The 21,329-nt window shown below is 39.6% G+C and overlaps 1 protein-coding gene across 3 annotated transcripts in view; it reads left to right on the top strand.

Annotated features, from left to right (window-relative positions):
* Nucleotides 1-21,329, top strand: part of CD80 (CD80 molecule) — a 41,050-nt gene that overhangs the window by 6,292 nt on the left and 13,429 nt on the right. For all 3 annotated transcript variants that reach the window (XM_027868112.1, XM_027868093.1, XM_027868102.1), the window contains exons 3-4: nucleotides 6,199-6,525; nucleotides 9,121-9,393. In XM_027868112.1, the coding sequence (XP_027723913.1) occupies nucleotides 6,199-6,525; nucleotides 9,121-9,393 (600 nt within the window). The remainder of the gene's footprint in view (nucleotides 1-6,198; nucleotides 6,526-9,120; nucleotides 9,394-21,329) is intronic.

Genomic DNA, 21,329 nt, shown 5'->3' with positions numbered 1-21,329 from the left:
TGTGTGTGTGTGTGTGTGTGTGTGTGTGTGTGTGTGTGTGTGTGTGTTGAGGGGTGGATAGCATTGGCTGCAGTGACCCCTGGGGAGTTACACTTTGTTGGACGGAGGTAGCAAGCAAGACAAGGTATGGTGAGGAAATGTACTCCTCTGTATGCTGGTGTCCTAAGACAAAACCCCAGTCACCCCCAAGCTAGTTACTGCTCTGATTTTAGGGTTTTCTGAGAAGAAAGTCCTTAGGAGAGAAGACTCACTATGGTTTCTATTCCCCTAGTCTTAGTTCTTAAACTAAAGAACTATGTGACCTGCCGCAAGTCCTATACCCTTTATGGGTCTCAGTTTCCTCTCCTATGAAATGGGATAGGATCCATTAGAATGTCTCCTGGGTCCCTTCCTTCTCTGATTCTTTACACCAGATAAGTCAATTTAGCCTTCCGATTCATTCTTCAGTGAGTCAGTTAAGATCAGTCACCTATGACAATGAAAATGACTGATCAGCTTAAATTAAAGAATAGAAAGGTTTTCAGGGGCCCAACATTTCCTGCAAAGGTTAATGTGGCAGTGAATGGGTCAAAAACTCCCCTTAACTTTCAGCTCAGAAAAGATGTTGTTGGGCAGAAAAAGAAACAGAGGCAAAGGGGAAATTTAAGTTACCTCTCAGGCAGGATGAACTTAACCTTTGGTGAGAATTCTGAAGACCACGAAACAAATTTAAACACATTAAAAAAGAAGTCTGTTTAACCAACAAACCTCTCCCCTTGCCATCAGCAAAAAGAGGCAAAATGATGGACTTAGCTATTGAAACAAGGAGCTAAGCCCTAGGGACAAATGGATGAAATTATCCTTCAGCTAAAGACTAGGGGATAGGAGAGAGTTTTCAATCCACAGTTATTTTGGTGTTTTATTGCTTAATGAATTAACTGATCAATGGATGTTACAGAGGTAGTATGGTAGAATAAAAAGTGTGCTGGATTTGAGGCCAGAGGACTTAAGTTCGAATTCCATCTCTAACGCTTGCTACCAATGTGACCTTGGATAAATTACTTAACAGCTATGGACTGCAAATTCCTCACCTGTTAAACATGCTAAATGGCCTCTGCGATCCCCTCCCAACTCCATCTATAATATACAATATAATATTATAATATCTATAATATAGAAATAATAAATAAATATAGATAATAAATATATAATTCTATTGAGCTGATGGATACAATAAATGTATATTCACTACATGTTTGTCACAGTGCTTATTCAGGAATAAGCAGAGAATGTTAAAGCAGAGAAAAAAGGGTTAACATATATAGAATGAAACACTCTTTGGGTGGTGTTGACTGGGTGGGCATCAGGAATTCAAAGGAGAAAGAACAAAACGGGGTTGAAACAGCTAAAGAAGGCTCCATAGAAGAGATGAGGCTTGAGCTGAACCTTGAAGGGTGAATAGGGTTTCAGGAAGAGGAGGAAAGGAAAGGGAGCATCCTGGGCCAGAGGAATTACCAACTGAGAACAGTGGTGAGAATGGGTATGTTGGGTCGGTGCAGGACCACTGAGACCCACTTCTTTGGCAGAAGGTCTACCTTGAGGATCATAGTCTTCAAACTAGAAGGGGCTTTTGAGGTTATCTAATTCAACTGCCTGCCTTTTGCAGATAGGACACTGAGGCAAAGAGGAGTAAAATGATTTATGCATGGTCACATAGGGAGTAAGTGGCAAGACTTAGTTCCCACAATGGGGCAGTTGGTGGCCCAGTGAATAGAGCAACTGGCCCTGGAGTCAGGAGGATCTGAGTTCAAATGCAGCCTCAGATACTTATTAGCTGTATGACCCTACGCAAGTCACTTAACTCTGATTGCTTTAAAAAAAAAAAAAAAAGACTGAGTTTCTATTAAGGGTCGCCTGACTCCAAATTGAGTTCTTTTTCTACTATAATATGTTGACATGGGATAAATGGGAAATAATCTTCCCAGTCCTCCAATCCCTCCTTCTCCATGACAACTCTCTCCTATTCACAATGCTTTTATCCATAAAAAGGACCTTAAGAAAAAATATTTACAAATAGTCAAGTTAAATTAAATTAATTGAAGGGTCAAAAACTAAATTGAATTTCACCTTTACCTGTGTGGCCCTGGGCAAATCAATTGTTGTCTCTAAGCCTCAGTTTGCTTCTCTGTAAAATGAGGAGGAAATGAACTAGAGGCTCCTTATGATTCAAATATATGGTATTCCTTAGAATAAGTAGGTCAGAGATTATAGAAATCCTAATAGTCAGGCAAAGAAAGATTTCGGTCTTAAGGCAGGTAGGTGGCACAGTGGATAGAGCATCACCCCTGAAGTCAGGTGGACCTGAGTTAAAATCTGGCCTCAGACCAGACTCAGACTGGACTTGACACTTACTAGCTGTGTGACCCTGGACAAGTCAGTTAACCCCAATTGCCTTTAAAAAAAAAAATTTCAGTCTCCCTTCAGATAGGTACAGGGCTATATTTTTACCTGTTTTAGGATAGTTCCTTTCTTATTACCCCCTTCCCCAGCCTTCTCCCTTTTCTGGAATCAGGGGCCACAGATGCCCCCTGGCCTTTTTAGCAAGCAGGCAGGCAAATACCCAGGTGATTACTCATTTCCTTAACAGGGAGGAACAAGTGAGCTCATTTCTTTCCGATAACTGGCTGACCCAGCATTTGGACCAGGGAAATACACAAGCTCTCCTTCTAAACAAACCCTGACAATAAAGGTAGGAAGTAACTGGGCTGACTCTTTCAACACTGCCTCTTTTTACCTTTCCACTCAGCGTACCTTTGTCTGTAGTCACCTGAAAATAGGGCTGGGAAAGGCACGCTTGGCTGGTAAAGAGTGAGATCACTATAAAAGCACCTTAAGCAATAGGGCCTTAGGACAGCAACTTCAGCCAGGGATTTTCTGAGACAGTCCTAATCTTAATAAAAGAAAGTGAGCTTTTACTAAGCCTTTTTAAGAATATTCTTTGCCAGATCATGGGCTTCAACTGCTCGTTCAGAAAATAAAGTCACTGCACCTTTCAGGTTCTTTCTGGTTGGAAATATTTATCTGGGGATGGGAGTCAGGGGTAGGAAATATGTTGAGTGACTATCGTGAAAGCCCTTCTCTAGGGGCTCAAAATCAGATAGTGTTTAGTATCACTCACTGGGTAGTTTACCTTTGTTGATGATTGCTAAATTCATGATAAAGAAAAGAAAATTTAAGAAAAAGAAATGAAGGGATCAGAGCTATACCTGCTCTAGATTTGGGTCTGGACAGGACGTGAGATATTCTGTGTGAAACACTTAGCACATCTTAAGGTGCTAAATAAGCGACAATTTTTATTATGGACATTGGAGCCAATACGAAGAGAGAGAAAAATCATTTTAGGCCAAGTCCTAATTTGTAATTATTTCACATTAGGCAAATACAGTGGTGGGGTGGGGACCGAAGGTGAAAAAAAGGTTTGTAAAGAGGGTGCAGAGGACAGTCTAACTATGAGTGCAGTGGCACAGGGAGATAGGATGTCCCTTTCCCTAGAGAGTTGGTCCTTGCCACCAAAGGGCTTGAGAGGAAAGGAGGAATGAGACACTGGAGGAGGAGGAGGGGAAGAGGCCCCAGGGGAGTTAGACTTTGTTGGAGGGAGGCAGCAAGTTGAGGCTTGTCAGCTCTGGGAGGAAATGTGCCCATCTGTTTACTGTAAGCTTGTACTTTAGGGCGAAGCCCCAGGAAACCCAGGCTAGTTCTGATTTTAGGTTTTTCTGAAAAGAAAATTCTTAGGAAAGAGCTTCTGCTCCCCTATTAAAATGCAAGTACCTGAGAGTTGTCAAATCTTAAGCTTCATCAGTCATTTATATCTCAATAGGAGATATAGGTCTTCGCAACCCTTTTCTGGGAAAGTTCTGACACCATTAGAATGTAAGTACACATCTCTTTATTGGCCATACCAATTGGATGAGTCAGTGGCTAAGCCACTCAATTGATTAAAGTTGTATTTCTGCCTTAATTAAAGATTTTTAGGGAAAATCCATGCCCTCCTGGATTTTCTAATTGAATAGACATTATTTGTCTGTAACTATTAACAGCCACAACCACTAGGCCAGGACCATAGAATATGTGAGGGCCAAATAACCAGGTAGCAGGTGAGAGAAATAAATCTGTGCCTTAGAGAAATTAAGAAAAATGTCTGTTGTTCAGTCATTTCCAGTCACGTTCATTGGGATTTTCTTGGCAAAGATACTGGAGTGGTTTGCCATTTCCTTCTTCAGCTCAGTTTATAATGAGGAAACCGAGGTAAACAGTGATTTCCTCAGGGTCACACAGCAAATAAATGGCTGAGGACAGATTTGAACTCGGGAAGATGAGTCTTCTTCACTCCAGGCCTGTTGCTCAATGCTATACCAACCTTGCTGGCAATAGAACTCTGGTAAAAGGGTATTGCTGGATGAGAAATTTAGAATATTAGTTCCCCCAAATAGACTGGTTTAGACTTCAGAGAGCTGATTTGGGCCACAAACTAACACCAGGTTCATTCCTACTCCTACCCTGAGCCCTTTTCCGAGTAGGAAGTTGACTACATATTGCTGGGATAGATATGAAACAGTGATTATCAGGAACAACTAAGATATCTAGTAGCAGTAATGAGGTGATACAAACCAAAGGAAATTTGAAGATGAAATATATTATAATTTTTTTAACCATAAAAAGAAATATTCTAAAAAGAAGACCATGGGAGGAAAAAACACTAGGACTCAAATCAGAAGACCTGTGTCTAGTTCGAGCTGGACTATTTTGCTCTGTGACCTTGGGGAACTCACTTCCCCCTAAGTCTCAGATTCTTAACCTGAAAAAGGAGAAAATCGATCTAGATGATCACTAAAGTCAATCAATAAAACAAGTATTCTTTAAGAGTCTACAGTGTGCCAAGGACTGTACTAGGCTCTGGGGATACAAGTGCAAAGAATAACATGATCTCTGTTCTCAAGGACCTTATGTTCTATTGGGGCAAACCACAAGTATGTATATAAAAATACATGCAGCATAAATATAAAGTTAATAAATACAGATCCATATGAAGTAGTTAAATACAAGGTTAGTAGTTGGAGGGATCAAGAAAGACTTCAGGCAGAAGATGGTGCTTGAGTGTCATCTCAAAGGAGGAGAGAGTCCTACTAGCTCTGCCATTCTACCGCTTTAGGGTGGGATTCAGGCTGATTGAAACACAAATGAGCTATAACTAGATGACTCAGTTTGTCTATTTTCTTGGTTTCTGGACTCTTTCTCTCTCTCCTGTCTTTGTCTCCATCTCTGTCTCTCTCTCCCTTTCCTTCCTCTATTTCTTCTTTCTTTTGTTTATTCTTTCTTTTTTTTCCTCTCCTTCCTTCTCTCTCTTCTTTCTTTTGTTCATTCTTTTTCTATTTTTCTCTTTTCTTCCTCTTTCTTCTTTCTTCATTCTTTTTCCTCTCTTTCTTTTCTTTCTTCCTCTCTCTTTCTTCTTTCTTTTGTTCATTATTTCTTTTTCCCTTCTCTCTCTGTCTCTGTCTTTCTGTCTGTCTCTCTGTCTCTCTCTTTCTCCTCCATTTCTTTCCTCGTTTCTTCACAGGACCTGATCATTCAAGGCAGGACCTCAGTGGGAGTTTCCAAGCTCTTAGCTTCTATTGCCCAGGCCACTTTCAGTTCCTCCTTTGTGTCAGGCTCTTGTACAGCTCTTCAATTTTATAGGAGGATGCCCCCGCCCCCCAGCAGGAACCTCAGGCAACTCATGAATGACACATTTCAATGACCTTTTAGAAAAAACACCCACATTTTTCCACAGATGGCTAGAGAAAAACTCCATGAGTCATTCATCACCACTACCATGGATTTCCAAGCTTTCAGTTGTGGTTATCTACAGGATCATCAGGAAAGAATAACTGGGTGGAGTGGGGGAATCAATCATTTTTAAAAATAAAGTACACTTTAAAAGAAATAACTAGCATTTATAGAGTGCTTTAAGATTTGCGAGGTTCTTGACAAATATTATCTTATTTGATCATTTGAAAATATTGGGACTATTCAACAATTCTTGGCTACGTGATTCTCATATCTTTAAACCCAAGAGCATTGCTGACACTAAATCGTAAACATTCCATCTCTTTGTTCCAAATGACCTGAAATCACAGTTTATGTTCAGTCACACAACTTATGTCTGTGCTTTTTTCCTTTTAGGAGAGACCCAAGTGGCAAGAGTGAATGAACCTGCTACCTTTTCATGTGACTATAATATTCCTAAGAAGGAAATGGCAAGTTATAGAGTCTACTGGCAAAATGCTGAGAGAGTAGTACAGGCCTATGTACCTGGGAAAAAGATTGAAGAACTCATCGACCCTTCATATGTGAACAGGACAACTGCAATTGACTTGTCCAATAACCTCTCTGTCACGATCCTTTCTCTACAAGTGCCTGATGAGGGCACCTATGAGTGTATAGTACAGAAATTGGTAGGAGGACAATACAAACGTGTCCACAAGCTTGATGTGAAATTATCGATTAGAGGTAAGTGCTAGAAGACTAACTCTTACTGTCACTAGATAATAAGAACTGATACTTATATAGTCATTAAGGTTGACAAAGCACTTTCTATCCATTATCTTATTTGATCTTCACCTTATATGGTACATAGGACAAGTATTTTATCCTTCATTTTTTTTATAGCTGAGGAAACAGAGAAATTGAATGACTTGCCCTTGAGTTGCATAGAGCATGAGTCTGGACTCAGGAAAATCTGAGTTCAAATCCAACCTCAGACACTCACTGTGTGACCCTGGGAAAGTCACTTAACCTCTGTCTGCCTTAGTTTCCTCAACTGTAAAATGAGGATAATAATAGCTTCTCTCTCTGGGTCATTGTGAGAATCAAATGAGATAATATTTGTAAAGTGCTTGACATATAGTAGGTGCTATATAAATACTTATTCCTTTCCCCTTGCCCAAGCTCACAGCTAGTGAGAGTTCCATTAATTAACCAATTAATTATAATTATTTGTTAAGCATTTACTCTGTGCCATGTTTTATGCTCGACCCTGAGAATGCAGAGATTAAAGTAAAACAGTTCCTCTCATCAAGGAGCCTACATTCTATTGGTCAAGCATTCCAGATGTGGGGCATGGTTGTGTAAACACATGGAAATGGAAGCTGGAGTATCATGTGTGAGGAACAGAAAGCTGGTAGATCTTCAAGGGTAGGAAGGGGAATAAATATATAATGAGTCCAGAAAGGAAGGTTGGTGCTTCCAAACCTTCCTTTGGTTTGTAAAGGCTGTGAAAGGCTTTAAAATACAAACCAAGGAGTTTAAATTTTCTCCTGGAGGCAACAGGAAGCCACTGGAGTCGAGGGGTGACATGGTCAGAACTGTGCTTAAGGAAGATCCCTTTGGCAGCTCCCATAATCCTAACAGAAGATTCATCAAAGGAGAACAGGCTTCATTTCCTCAGGGATAAAGGAGAACTAGTAACTTTATTCACTATGAACAAAGTAAAACCTCCAGCCAGATTTATCTTCTATATGCCCCCATTAAAGTCTTGCTCTGATGCCTCATCAAAGCATGAAAATGATGCCAGTTTCTGCCATGTCCATCAGACTCCAGCAAGCTGGGAAGTACTTGAAAGCAGACCAGTGACAGTCTATAAGCCTCTGTCTGAGGACCGGCAGAGCTAAATTCAGAGGCTATCAGACTGGGCTGTAGTGGGGGGAAATTTTAGGCACAGCAGCTCTTGAAAACCATTTACTAAGTCACTGAAGGGCTGAGATCTGCACTAGTGGAGGTAGTACTTACACTCCTAGATCTTTGAAGCATAAGAAATATTAATCACATAGTAAATTCAGATTTATTGATCATTCTGCCAACTAAAAATCTCTATTAGATGGCCCTTCTGCACATGAGCAGTGCCATAACAGATGCTCATGATGATGACACCAGATGCTCCAAAATCCTAAAGGTCCTTCTTGGATCATCAAGGAATATTAAAGTATTTGTGCTCTAGGTTTAATGTTAGTTGTATTTTATTAAATGAGATAACTCATGGAAAAGAACTTTGAAAATCATAAGTAACAGTACACATAAAATGATCATTTCATTCAGCAAGTGTGTAAACACAGAGTATTGTTATGAAGATTATATTCTCTAGGTAGGTATATTTGGTTGAAGGGATCTGCACTCATGAGTCTGTTGGTACAGGAAAATCCCAGTAAATGTTCTGCCTTAGAGAATTGTCTAGATCTCCCTTCCTTCTTTACAGAAATGGGGGACAAAGAATGTCGAACACTGCATAAAATCTCTAATTTTTTCAGTATGTTAGTTTATTGAACTGTTTTCCCCCTCATTTTTATTCTTTATGATGAAGGATGGCTCTCTTGGGGGGGGGAGGCAGGTAGGGATACTCTGGGAAATGTAGACCATGTGAAAACAAAAGGTATGAATAATTTTTAAGGAGTTGCTTGGGGTACTGAAAGCTTAAACAATTAGTTCTAGTTCATATGGCCAATCTATGTTAGGGGTGGAACGTGAACCCAGGTTTTCCTGACTCTGAGCCTGGTTCTCTATCCATCAAACCTTGCTATCCCTCCCATTTGTGTATATAGGCATATGTGATGTGTGTATATGTATATGTATCTCAATTATTTAAAACTGAAAATTCACATGTCTTATAAAAGTTTCACATTTTATTCAGTAGAATATTTGCTTAACTAGAAATATAATCCTGGACTATGCCATATAATAGAGAGTTTATTGTATACATTACCAATAATTTCCATAGCCAAAAGAAATGATCTTCCAGGATGATGAGACTTGTGGGACGTGATGGAGTGGTTCAGACTGCAACCTGGTGAGAAATGAACAGATGGTTGGCCTATATGTCGTCCTTCCGTTTCCCTCCTATGAGTAGATGAGAATTGGGGTAAGCAGGTCAAGTACAAGCAGAAAAATTGAGATGTAGCTAATTAGCAAAACAGTATTGGCTATCTGTGTCTCAGATGTATAATTTCTTCTAATTGCAAGACTATTAATTTCAAAAACAAAGTCCACTATATAGCAAATATGCACATATGTTTCTACTTTCTGAATGTACTTACCTCCTTGTTCTTTCTCCAGCTGACTTCTCAGATCCTAATATCCATGAAGAAGGATTTTTTTTTTCTTGTTGGAGGATAACTTGTTCATCTAGCAAAGGTTATCCACAGCCTAAGCTCTTCTGGTTGAAAGATGGGAAAGAACTAACTTCCTTCAACACCACCACTTTCCAAGATCCAACAACTAGGCTGTATAACATTGACAGTGAACTCTGTGTCAATCAAACCAACGATTTCTCTTTAACCTGCTTAATCAAGTATGGTGATTTTCAAGTGTCAACAAATGTTACGTTAAGTAAGTACATTCCAGAAAACTTGGTAAACTCAAATGCAACAAGTTAAAATCCTTAATTAATCATATTTTTTCTTGTGCTCCCTTTTTAAAAAATTTACACCTTTGGTTTTTACATCACATTTATTTCAAGTCAAGTAAAGTCAACAAGTATTTATTAAGTGCTTAGTATGTGCTAGGCTCTGTGCTAAATGAAAGGCAAAGACAATCCTGCCCTCAAGGAGCTCATGGTCTAATGGGGGAGACAACATATAAGCAACTGTACAATGACGATATATACAGAATGAATTTGGAGACAATCTCAAAGGGAATGCACTAAGATTAAGTAGGACCAATAAGGCTTCTTAACCGTGGGACTTTAACTGAGATTTAAAGGAAGCCAGTGATACCAGAAGATAGACATAAGGAGGAAAGATGTCTAGGCATAAGGGACAGTTAATAAAAATATTCACTTGAGAGATAAGAGTGTTATGTCTAAGGAAGAACAAGTGAGTCTCTGTCACTGTATCATGGACCAGGTGGAGGAGAATAAGGTAGAAGAAGACTCTTTCCCCTACCCAGTGAGCTATCACTTGTTATAAAGATTTAAAAAGAAAGAGGAGGGGGAAAAGCAGTTCAGAAAAACCAACCAACACATCAGCTGACTCTGGCAGTAAATTCATTATTCCACACCTCTGTGATTGGGAGAGACAGTTGTATTTTCCCAACTCTTCCACAGGGGCAAGCTTGTGGTCAGCTTGGGTTTGTTGCCATTTTGCTTACATTCTTGTCATTGTGCATATGCTTTTCCTGGTTGCACTTACTTCACTCACCATCAGGTCATATAAGTCTTCCTATACTTCTCTGAGTTCTTCCCATTCAATGTTTCTTACAGCACTGTAATATTCCATTACATTTGGCTATTTCACAATTTGCTTAGTCACTCTCCAATTGATGAGCACTCTTTTCCTACCATAGTGTTAAGCTCTACTTTTTTTTCAATCTTCAGTTCAATAGAAATTTAAGTACCTATTGTAGTAGGGGGTGGCACACAAAGATAATATTCAACAATGCTGAAGTCAGGAATTGTATGCTTTAGTCTACTTCTACGGGACTTGGGATGGTTCTCAATCTTGGTTTCTTCATCTGTAAAATGGGGACAGAACCTATTCTAATTACCCACCAGGGTTTTTGTGACGATCAAATGTGATAATGCCTTATAAATTACTTTGAAAAAGATTATAGAGCTCTATGTGACTAATACAATATTATTAATAGCATTGACTTATTTTTCTTTTTTTTTACTTATTTTTCATAGCATGTTTGTGCTTACAAGATTCTTTCTCCATGATAATCCAATGAGGTGAGCAGTATGCTTCCCCATATTAGAAAAAAAAATTAAATTTTTAAAATTCTGAATTTGACAAATGCCAAAAAAAGAAAAAATAGGTATGGCTCTGAGGAAGCAGAGTTTCATTTTTTGCTTTTTGTTTTTTAAACAAATGTGAACTTAATGTGTCCAACCGAGAGTTGCCAACCTGGGAAACTATATACATATATTCCAAAGTTTTTAAAATTTCTTTTGGAGAACTGCCTGCTGCACATTGTTTTTGGAATATGCACCTTTTGAATGGTCCAAACTTTTGCCCTTTAAGGATGCATTTGATTTTTTTTTTCAACTAGTCAAAAAGTCATTGAGAGCCCAGACCAGAGAGCAAGGTGGGTACAGGTGATGAGGCTAGATTCTCTTGTTTTGAGTCCAAAAACTTCCTGGATGTGCCTAAAAATGATGACTCAGATTTATGAGAAGAGTTTGGGAAATGTTATGGGTAGTAGCAGCATCACTGCAATAGGTAGAGAGAGTCACCCATTGTGACTGCTTTACAGGGTACAAAAAATTTCCTTACTAACCACCTCATTGAGGCCAATAATAGAAGTATCATTATTCCCATTTTCTAGATAAGAAATCTGAGGTCCAGAAAGGCCAAGTGATTTGCCCATAGACACAAGGCATATGAGCAGAGCCCAGTCTCAAATCTAGTTCTTGTGACTCTATGCCTAGTGCGGTAGGTAGGTGGTATAATAATTGAGTGCTGGATCTTGAGTCAGGAAGATTTGAGATCAAATCCAGCCTTAGAAACTAACTATATGACCTTGGTCAAGTCACTTAACCTCAGTTTCCCCATCTGTAAAATGAGGATGACAGTAACACCTAGCACTTAGCGCCAAGAGTTGTGGGAATCAAATGAGAGAACATTTGTAAAGCACTTTGCAAGCCTTAAAGTGCTATATAAATGCTAGCTACTTATACTATTGCTATTTTCCACTCCACTATATAGCTTCTGTCATGGACATGTAGAACCATGGAATTTCACAGCTACAGGTCACCTTAGAGATCATCAAATCCAACCCCCTCAAATTGCAAATAAGTCAAGTCCAGTCAATAAGCATTTATTAAGTACCTACTATGCCCCAGGCACTGTCCTAAGTGCTGAGAGTACAGTTATCTCTTCCACATTGGGATTTTTCCCCATCATGGTTTCAATATATCAAGGGTTGGCATAAGAAATTAAATGGGAATTTTGGGGGAGTTTTGTGGAAGCTGCAGATGACACATGAAGGCCAGGAGACAACACAGGGCCTGTGACTAAATATTTCACCCAAATTTTACAATGAGGTACTGTAAACACCGCATAAAAGAAAAAAAATCAAACTTCTCTGGTACAAAAGGAGAGACAAAAAATTTTACGTGGATTGTCCAGATGGAGGGGGAGCCACACCTTTAACTACCGAGATGTGGAAGACATAACTGTACAAAGAAAAGCAACAGACAGACAGTCCCTACTCTCCAGGAGCTAAGAATCTAATGAGATTGGCAATACGTAAACAACTATGTATAGACAAGGTATACATGTGATGAATGAAAGATAAGGCCCAGAGAGTTGAGTCAGGAATCTAGCCTTGACTTTGACACTGACTCACTGTTATTCCTAACCTAGGGTTTCTTCCATTACATTCTGCTTAACAAAGTCTAGGTAGGCAAAAATCATTATTGCACTGGTGTGCTATACAAACTTAGGAGCACTAAAGGGCTTAGATGAACTAAAAAAAAAAAAAAGCTTCTAGGCAATAACATCTGCCAGGCAATTGCTAGCACACAATTGAATGAAGCAACAGTTGTTTCTGCAGATCCATAAACATTCCAAACTTCCTATCTTTACATGTGCAGTCCACAGCCCAGCCATACCTCTTGCTTTAAAAAAAAAAAAAAAGTAGCACCATAAGTAGGGTGAGAAAATCAGGACTTTGCCCTTTGGTACCAACGTTTAGGGCACACTTACAGCTCTCATAGTCCTTTGGCAGACAGAAACTAAGATTAGTACCTACTTAGCAAGATGTCCTCCCTAGCCTTTCCCTGCTGAAGGCAGCCTTGCAGTTTCCATAGTTAACATGCTTGCTGAGACTTGTGTCCCAAGATTTTTCCTGGAAAAAAAATAAATTTGTCTTAAAAAGTTGAATTAAGGGAACCTTTTGTGGTAATTGTTCCAGATCTTACAATTGCTAGTTATGCCTCTGTCCCTAACATTGCTAGACATAGTCAATCATTGACAATCAGCATTTATTTTTGTGTTGTTTTTTTTTAACAAGCAGAGTGAAATGGAGATTCACAGTTCCAAATAGAATTCTCTTTTTGTCTTCTGCTCTCTGTGTATGAAAGTGCCTTTTTTTGATACTTAAGTTCAGAAGATTTTTAAAAATAGATAATAGAAGTCTATTAGTTTTTTTGTTCATTTGTTTCTTTTGAGGCATCAGGGATAAGTGACTTGCCCAGGGTTACACAACTAAAGTACCTAAGGCCGAATTTGAGCTCAGGTCCTCCTGACTCCAGGGCTGGTGCTCTATCCACTGCAGCACCAAGCTGCTCATAGAGGTCTATTCCTGATGATGTCCATATGGCCAAAATTACTCAGATAGAAGAAATCATCAACACACATTACCTACTCTAGACTATGATGTCTTTAAGATCTGTGCATAGCAACACAACTAAAGGAGGCCTGGCAATTCTGTGTTTAAGATCTATAGGTAGGTGGAAAATCTACAAAAGAATGAATGAACATAAAGGACAACAAATCGAGCAGCTGTCACATTCTCAGATGGCTTTTTCAGTTGTCATTGTTCAAAAGCAAAATATCTTTCAAATTAAACTGACTAAAAGATGGAACTACTAAATTAAAGTTATTAAAATCTGACTGACCTTATAATTTCACATAAATCAAATGATGGTTTTGGTTTTGGTTTTGGTTTTTGGTATTTGGTGGGTTCCCCCCATGAAAAAGGGAAAAAAGTCATGAGCTCTTAGGGATGGGAGGCAGTGCTTGCCATTGGTTTAAGCCATCCTGAAAACATTTCAACTAGGATATCCATGAAAACAGTTCTGACTATCTGCTGTCATTTTCTGGAAACTACCTTCTTCCTGGAGAAAGAAACAGAGATGCATCAGTACTGAAAGTTCCGTTGGCTAATTTTCTCTTTCACTGCTCAGCAATGCTGATTAGACAAGGTCATACTTACAATCTAGACCAATGGTTGTTAACCTGGGATAGATTTCAGAGGGTCCATGAGCTTGGATGGGAAGAAAACCCTCATTTTAATTTTAATATAATTGATTTCCTTCATAATCCTATGTATTTTATTTTATTTTATTTTATTTAAAAACATTATTTTAAGAATGGCTCCATAGGCTTAAAAACCCCTACTCAAAACCCGAAGTGCATGGCACAAACTTCATTCCTTCCTGAGGTTTTCTGAGAACTGAAACAATACCAATATTTAGTTGAAAAAAAGTGAAGATGATAACCTTCTTTAAGTTAAGATAAAAGTCAAAAACTCAACCCAGAAGTTAGCCACCTCTATTGCTAACTCAGCGGTCTACCACTATCTAGTGGAGACCTATGCAATGGCCAATGATATATTTTGGACCCTCTGCATAAATTGGTCAAGGAATCTCTGGCTTTTGATAGATCTGTAATGATTTTAAGAGAATTAAAAAAAAAACCCAACAACTATGTTTGTCTCTGTCTAGGTGGGGAATCATTTCATGGTTCCTTCTCACATACCTTGCTACTGAAATTCTGCCCAATTTGGGTATCACCTATTTCTCTTACAAATAACTCACCAAGGCCTCATCTAGGGTGAATCTATTTACGCCAGGGATGAAGCTGCATGATGCAGCAGAAAGCATGCTAAATTTTGAGTCACATGACCTAAATTCAAATCCCCTCTCTCCCATTTAGCATGTGTATAACATTGGGCAAGTCACTTAACCTCCCAGCCATCTGTTTCCTCACCTGTGAAAGGATGGAGATGGACTGGATGACCTCTAAGGTCATCTCCAGCCCTAAAGCCTGGATCTTTTCAGTTAACAACAATGTTGCTGCATATCAAGCTCACTCTCTTTTAAACCCTCTGTAATCTGACACAACATTCAACTAAAATTACTCTTTCCAAAGTCACTAGTGACTTCTTAACTGACAAATTTCATGGCATATTTTAGTCTTTATCCTTCTTGAACTTTCTGTAGCATTTGACACTGTTGACCACCTTCTCCTCTAAAATACTCTCTGTGTCTTGGGTTTTATAACACTCTTGGTTCCTACCTATCTGACCACTTCTTCGTCTCCTTTGCTGGATCATAATCCACAACATGCCCCATAACTATAGGTATATCCTAAGTCTCTATCCTGACCCTCTTCTCTGTCTACATCCTTTCTCTTGATGACTTCATCTCCAAGCTCACATGGGTTCAATTATCACCTCTATGATTCTCAGATTTATACATCTAGCTCTAGTTTCTCTACTGATTGCCAACTGCATCACCAGCTGTCTGCTGGACATTTTGTTTTGTTTTTGTTTCTGTTTCTTGCTTAGGCAATTGGGGTTAAGTGACTTGCCCAAGGTCACACAGCTAGTAAGTGTCAATTGTCCGAGTCTGGGTTTGAACTCAGGTCCTCCTGACTCCAAGACCAGAGTTCTATATACTGCACCACCTAGCTGCCACTCTGCTAGACATTTTGAACCAGATGTTCCAGAGGTATCCCAAATTCAACATAGCCGAAACCAAACTCATTATCTTTTCCCCTAAACCTTTTGTTGTTGTTGAGTTGTTTCAGTCATGTCCAACTTTTCCTGACCCTATTTGAGGTTTTCTTGGCAAAGATACTGGAGTGGTTTGCCATTTCCTTCTCCAGCTCATTTTGCAGATGAGGAACTAAGGCAAACAGGGTTAAGTACCTTGCCCAGGGTCGCATAGCTAGTGAGTGTCTGAGACTGGATTTGAACTCAGGAAGATGAGTCTTCCTGACTCCAGGCCAGGTGCTCTATCCACTGTGCCACCCAGCATCCCTAAGGCTACCTTTATTCTAAACTCTCTCATTCTTGTTTTGAGGGTACCACCATCCTTCAAGTCACCCAGGTTCACCACCTCATTGTCACCTTCACTTTGCATATCTAGTCAGTTATCAAGTCTTACAGTTTCTGTCTCCACAATATCTCTCACATCAATCCCCCTTCCTCCATTCATGCAGCCAACACTTTAGTTCAGGCCCTCATTGCCTCTTACCTGGATGACATCAATAGCCTTCTAATTAGTCTTCCTGCCTCAGATTTCCCCCATCTGTCTCAAATCTATTCACATAGCTCCCAAACTGATTTTCCTAAAACACAAATCTGACCACGTCACTGCTCTACTCAAGAAACTCCATGGGCTCCCTATTGTTACTTACTTCCTATGTGATCTTGGGCAAATCACCCAGGCTTACAGTTTCCTCATTTGTAAAATTGGGGATTTGTATTTCTTGTTGCTGAGATACCTTTCAACTTTAAATTTATGATCCACTGACCTGTCTGATCAAATTATAAACTCCCCCATTTGGCATTTAAAGGCTTTCCCAACCTGGCCCCAAACTACCTTTTTAGCCTCATTATATGTTATTCCCTTCCAATCATTCTCCAGCCCGACCAAACCAGCCTTGCTGCTCCTCACACATGGCTCTCTATCTCCCATCTCCAGCCTTGCTGTTCCTCACACATGGCTCTCTATCTCCCATCTCCATACCTTTGCACTGACTGTCCCCCATACCTGGAATGCATTCTCTCCTCACTTCCATGTCTCAGAATCTCCAGTTTTCTTTAAGGCTCAACTCAAGTGTCACCTTCTGCACAAGGTCTTTCCTTATTCCCGTAGCTGCTGGGGATTTCCCCCCAAAATCACCTTGTATCTCTTTTGAATGTGCCTATTTATGTACATGGTATCTCCCCTGATAGAATATAAACTGGAGGGTAGGGGCTGTTTTCACTTTTGTCTTTTTATCTCCAGCACCTAACAATGCCTAGCACATAGGCACTTAATTAATTCTTCTTAATTAATTGATTGAAATAAGGATTCGTGGAACAACAACAAAATCAATAAGCTGATAAGTATTTAATAGTTGTTTGCAAACTGTTCCAAAGATGAAGTGGAAACCAGGAGACTGATGAACTGATGTTTTCCTTTCATCTCTTATTCTACCCAGTGGCTACTAGGTAGTGCAGTGGTTAGAGCACCAGCCCTAGAGTCAGGAGGACCTGAGTTCAAATCTAGTTTCAGCTACTTGATAGCTGTGATTTAATCCTGTTTGCCTCAGTTTTCTCATCTGCAAAATGAGCTGAAGAAGGAAATGGCAAACCACTCCAGTATCTTTGCCAAGAAAACCTCGAAGAAAGTCAAGGAGGCTCAGAAATGACTCAACAGCAACCACCACCTACTCTACCCCTCTCTTAGTTGTTGTTACCTAGTCAGCCAAGATGCTTAGAAAGGACCTAGGCTAGTACTTCCAATAGCATCTTATGCCCAGTGACAGTGAGATTGAGGGCATATTGTTAACCTAAACCATCCACAGCTATTCCTTGTTCTTCTCGAGAGCTGCATGAATGTATTTGGAGTGACAAAGGAATATCCAGCATGAATGCTCCCCCCTTAATAGAATTGTACCTGCAGCTGAACTTTGGTCCTCTTGACTTTCTTCTTTTTCTTTTTTAAAAAATGTTTTTATTGGTGGAGCCAAGATGGTAGAGTGAAAGCAGTGACTTGCTTGAGCTCTCCCCCAAAGCCCTCCAAATACCTGTAAAAAATGGCTCTGAACAAATTCTGGAGTAGCAGAACCCACAAAAAAACAGAGTGAAACAAATTTCCAGCCCAAGACAACCTAGATGGTTGATTGGAAAGGTCTATTGCACCTGGCTGGGAAAGGAACAAAGTTCAGCATGGGCGTACAGGCAAAGACCAGGTCTCAGCAAACCTGGAGCAGCCCTCTGGGGACTGAATCACGGACAGCTGTAGCAGTTTTCAGACTTCTCAACCCACAAATGCCACAGACAATTTAGAAGGTCAGTAGAAAAATCTGTGACCATAGTGAGGGAGAAGCTTGGTCCCAGCCCCAATCCTGGTGCAGCTCTGGGGTGGCAGCTGCTTCTGGAGCTCTCGGCCCACAGACTAAGGGGGAATCGAGTGGCCTATCAGAGGGGGATTGTGGGGATCTTTTTGCTGGTGCTGAGGTAGGATTCTCTTGCTTTGCTCATGATTGGATCTGGCTCACAGTTCTGGGTGGCGGTCCTGGGGCAAGAAGGAGAGCTGGCATGGTGGAGCTTGTGGCAGAGGTGGAGAGGGAATCCTCCTCACAGTTCCAAGGCAGAAAAGAGTGCTTGTGGTTGCTCATAGACCAGAGTATAGGCCAGGAAAGGAGTAAACACCTTGCCCTTGATCATAACACCTTGGAAGAACTGAAAATTTAAGGTCCCTAGAAATATCTCTGAAAACAGCTGCACAAAACCCCTGAAGCTTGAAACAGTACATTCTCCACACTGGAAGCAGAACCCTACCTTAACAAAGAGGTTAAAACTCAAGTAATTGACTGGGAATATGAGAAAACTGCACAAAAAAGTCAGACCATAGAATCTTTCTTTGGTGACAAAGAAGATCAAAATATACAACCAGAAGAAGGCAACCAAGTCAAAGCTCCTATATCCAAAGCCTCTAAGAAAAACATGAATCAGTTCCAAGCCATAGAAGAGCTCAAAAAGGATTTTGAGAATTAAGTAAGAGAAGTAGAGGAAAAACTGGGATGAGAAATGAGAGTGATGCAAGAAAATCATGAAAAACAAGTCAGCAGCTTGCTAAAAGAGACTCCAAAAAATATTGAAGAAAATAACACCTTAAAAAATAACCTAACCCAAATGGTGAAAGAGCTCCAAAAAGCCAATAAGGAGAAGAATTCCTTAAAAAGCAGAATTGGTCAGATGGAAAAGGAAGTCCAAAAGCTCACTGGAGAAAATACTTCCTTAAAAATTAGAATGGAGCAAATGGAAACTAGTGACTTTATGAGAAATCAAGATGTAAAACAAAACCAAAAGAATGAAAAAATAGAAGACAATGTCTCATTGGATAAAAACTGACTTGGAAAATAGATTCAGGAGAGATAATTTAAAAAATTATTGGACTATCTGAAAGCCAGGATCAAAAAAAAGAGCCTAGACATCATCTTTCAAGAAATTATCAAAGAAAACTGCCCTGATATTCTAGAACCAGAAGGTAAAATAGAAATGGAAAAAATCCACCAATCACCTCCTGAAAGAGATCCCCAAAGGAAAACTACTAGGAATCTTGTAGTCAAATTCCAGGGTTTCCAGGTCAAGGAGAAAATATTGCAAGCAGCCAGAAAAAAACAATTCAAGTGTTGTGGAAACACAATCAGGATAACACAAGATTTAGCAGCTTCTACATTAAGGAACTGGAGGGCTTGGAATATAATATTCCAAAGGTCAAAGGAGGTAGGATTACAGCCAAGAATCACCTACCCAGCAAAATTGAGTATAATCCTTCAGGGATAAAAATGGACATTCAGTGAAATAGAGGACTTTCAAGCATTCTTGATGAAAAGACCAGAACTGAATAGAAAATTTGACTTTCAAATACAAGACTCAAGAGAAGTATGAAGAGGTAAACAGGAAAGAGAAATCATAAAGGACTTATTAAGGTTGAACTGATTTACATTCCTACATGGAAAGATGATATTTGTAACCCATGAGACCTTTGTCAGTATTGGGGTAGTTGGAGGGAAAAAAGTATATGGATAGATAGATAGATAGATAGATAGATAGATAGATAGATAGATAGATAGATAGACAGACAGACAGACAGACAGGTAAAAAGAGGGCACAGGGTGAGTTGAAGATGTGATATCTGGAGTGATATCTGGAGAATAAAATTAAGGGGTCAGAAAGAATTCTACTGGGAGAAGGAGAAAGGGAGAGGTAGAATGGGGTAAATTATCTCACATAAAACAGACAAGAAAAGACTTTTACAGTGGAGGGGAAGTGAGGAAAGGTGAGAGGAAATGAGTGAATCTTATTCTCATCAGATTTGGCTTAAGGAGGGAATACCATACACACTCAATTGGGTATGGAAAGCTATCTTACCCTATGGGAAAATAAGGGGAAAAGGGATAAGAGAGTGGAGGGATGATATAGGGGAGGGCAGATTGGGGGAGGGGGTAATCAGAAGCAAACACTTCTGAGGAGAGACAGGGTCAAAAAAGAGAATAGAATAAATGGGGGGGGATAGGATGAAGGGAAATATAATTAGTTTTCCACAGCATGACTACTATGGCAGTGTTTTGCATGACTACACAAGTGTAACCTGTATCAAGTTGCTTGCCTTCTCAATAAGGGTGGGTGGGGAGGGAGGAAGGGAGAAAATTTGAGACCCAAAGTTTTAAAAACAAATGTTAAAAAATTGTTTTCACATGCAACTGGGAAATAAGATATACAGGCAATGGGGTATAGAAATCTATCGTGCCCCACAGGAAAATAGAAGAGGAAGGGGATAAGAGAAGGGGGGGCAGAGATAGAAGGGAGGGCAGATTAGGGGAAAGGGTATTCAGAATACAAACTGTCTTGTGGTGGGGGGAGGGACGAGATGGGGAGAAAATTTGGAACTCAAAATCTTATGGAAGTGAATATTAAAAACTAAACAATAAATTATAAGTAAAATAAATAAATGGTTGAGGTTGAGAGAAAACTTTAAAAAATATGTAAAATTTTAAAATGTTTTTATTTTATTTTTTTCTGAATTACATGCAAAACAGTTTTAACATTTGGTTTTTAAAAATAATTTTAGAGTTCCAAATTACTTCCCTCCTTCCCTCCCCTCCTCCCTCCTTGAGAAGGCAAGTACTTTGATCTAGATTATACATGTGCAGTCATGTAGAACAGTTTCATATTTGCCATGTTGCAAAAGAGAACAAAGACCAAAAAGAAAGGGAGAAAGGAAGGGAGAGAGAGAGAGAGAGAGAGAGAGAGAGAGAGAGAGAGAAAGGAAGGAAGGAAGGAAGGAAGGAAGGAAGGAAGGAAGGAAGGAAGGAAGGAAGGAAGGAAGGAAGGAAGGAAGGAAGGGAAAGTAAAAAAAAGAAGTATGCTTTGATCTATATTCAGACTCCATCAGTTCTTTCTCTGGAGATGGATAGCATTTTTCATCATAAGTCCTTTGGAATTGTCCTGAATCTCTTCTCTAATGGACCTGGCATTATGCCTAGTTGTGGTTTGTCGTTCATTATCTTGCCCCTCACCTCTATCTTACATGCATAAGTAGACTGTAGTATGTCTTAGGAAGTTACTAAGGGCTTGAACTCAGGGAATGTCTGTTCTGCTGAGGAAATTGAGTGTGCGTGTGTGTGTGCACACCTATATGTGTGTGTCTTTAGACACAGAATATATATGTATATGTATATGTATATATATATATATAAAACATGTATATGTGTGCATTTGTATACACGCATATAGATAGCGAGATTGAGAGAAAGTAGAGGAAAGAGAAAGAAAATGAGAGAGAGGATGGAAGGAAGAAAGAGAGAGAGAGAGAGAGA

Source organism: Vombatus ursinus, unplaced genomic scaffold, assembly GCF_900497805.2.
Source record: "Vombatus ursinus unplaced genomic scaffold, bare-nosed wombat genome assembly UNPS02001419.1, whole genome shotgun sequence".
Taxonomy (NCBI): domain Eukaryota; kingdom Metazoa; phylum Chordata; class Mammalia; order Diprotodontia; family Vombatidae; genus Vombatus; species Vombatus ursinus.
Note: the sequence above shows the minus strand (reverse complement) of the source record. Positions and strands in the feature narration are given on the sequence as shown.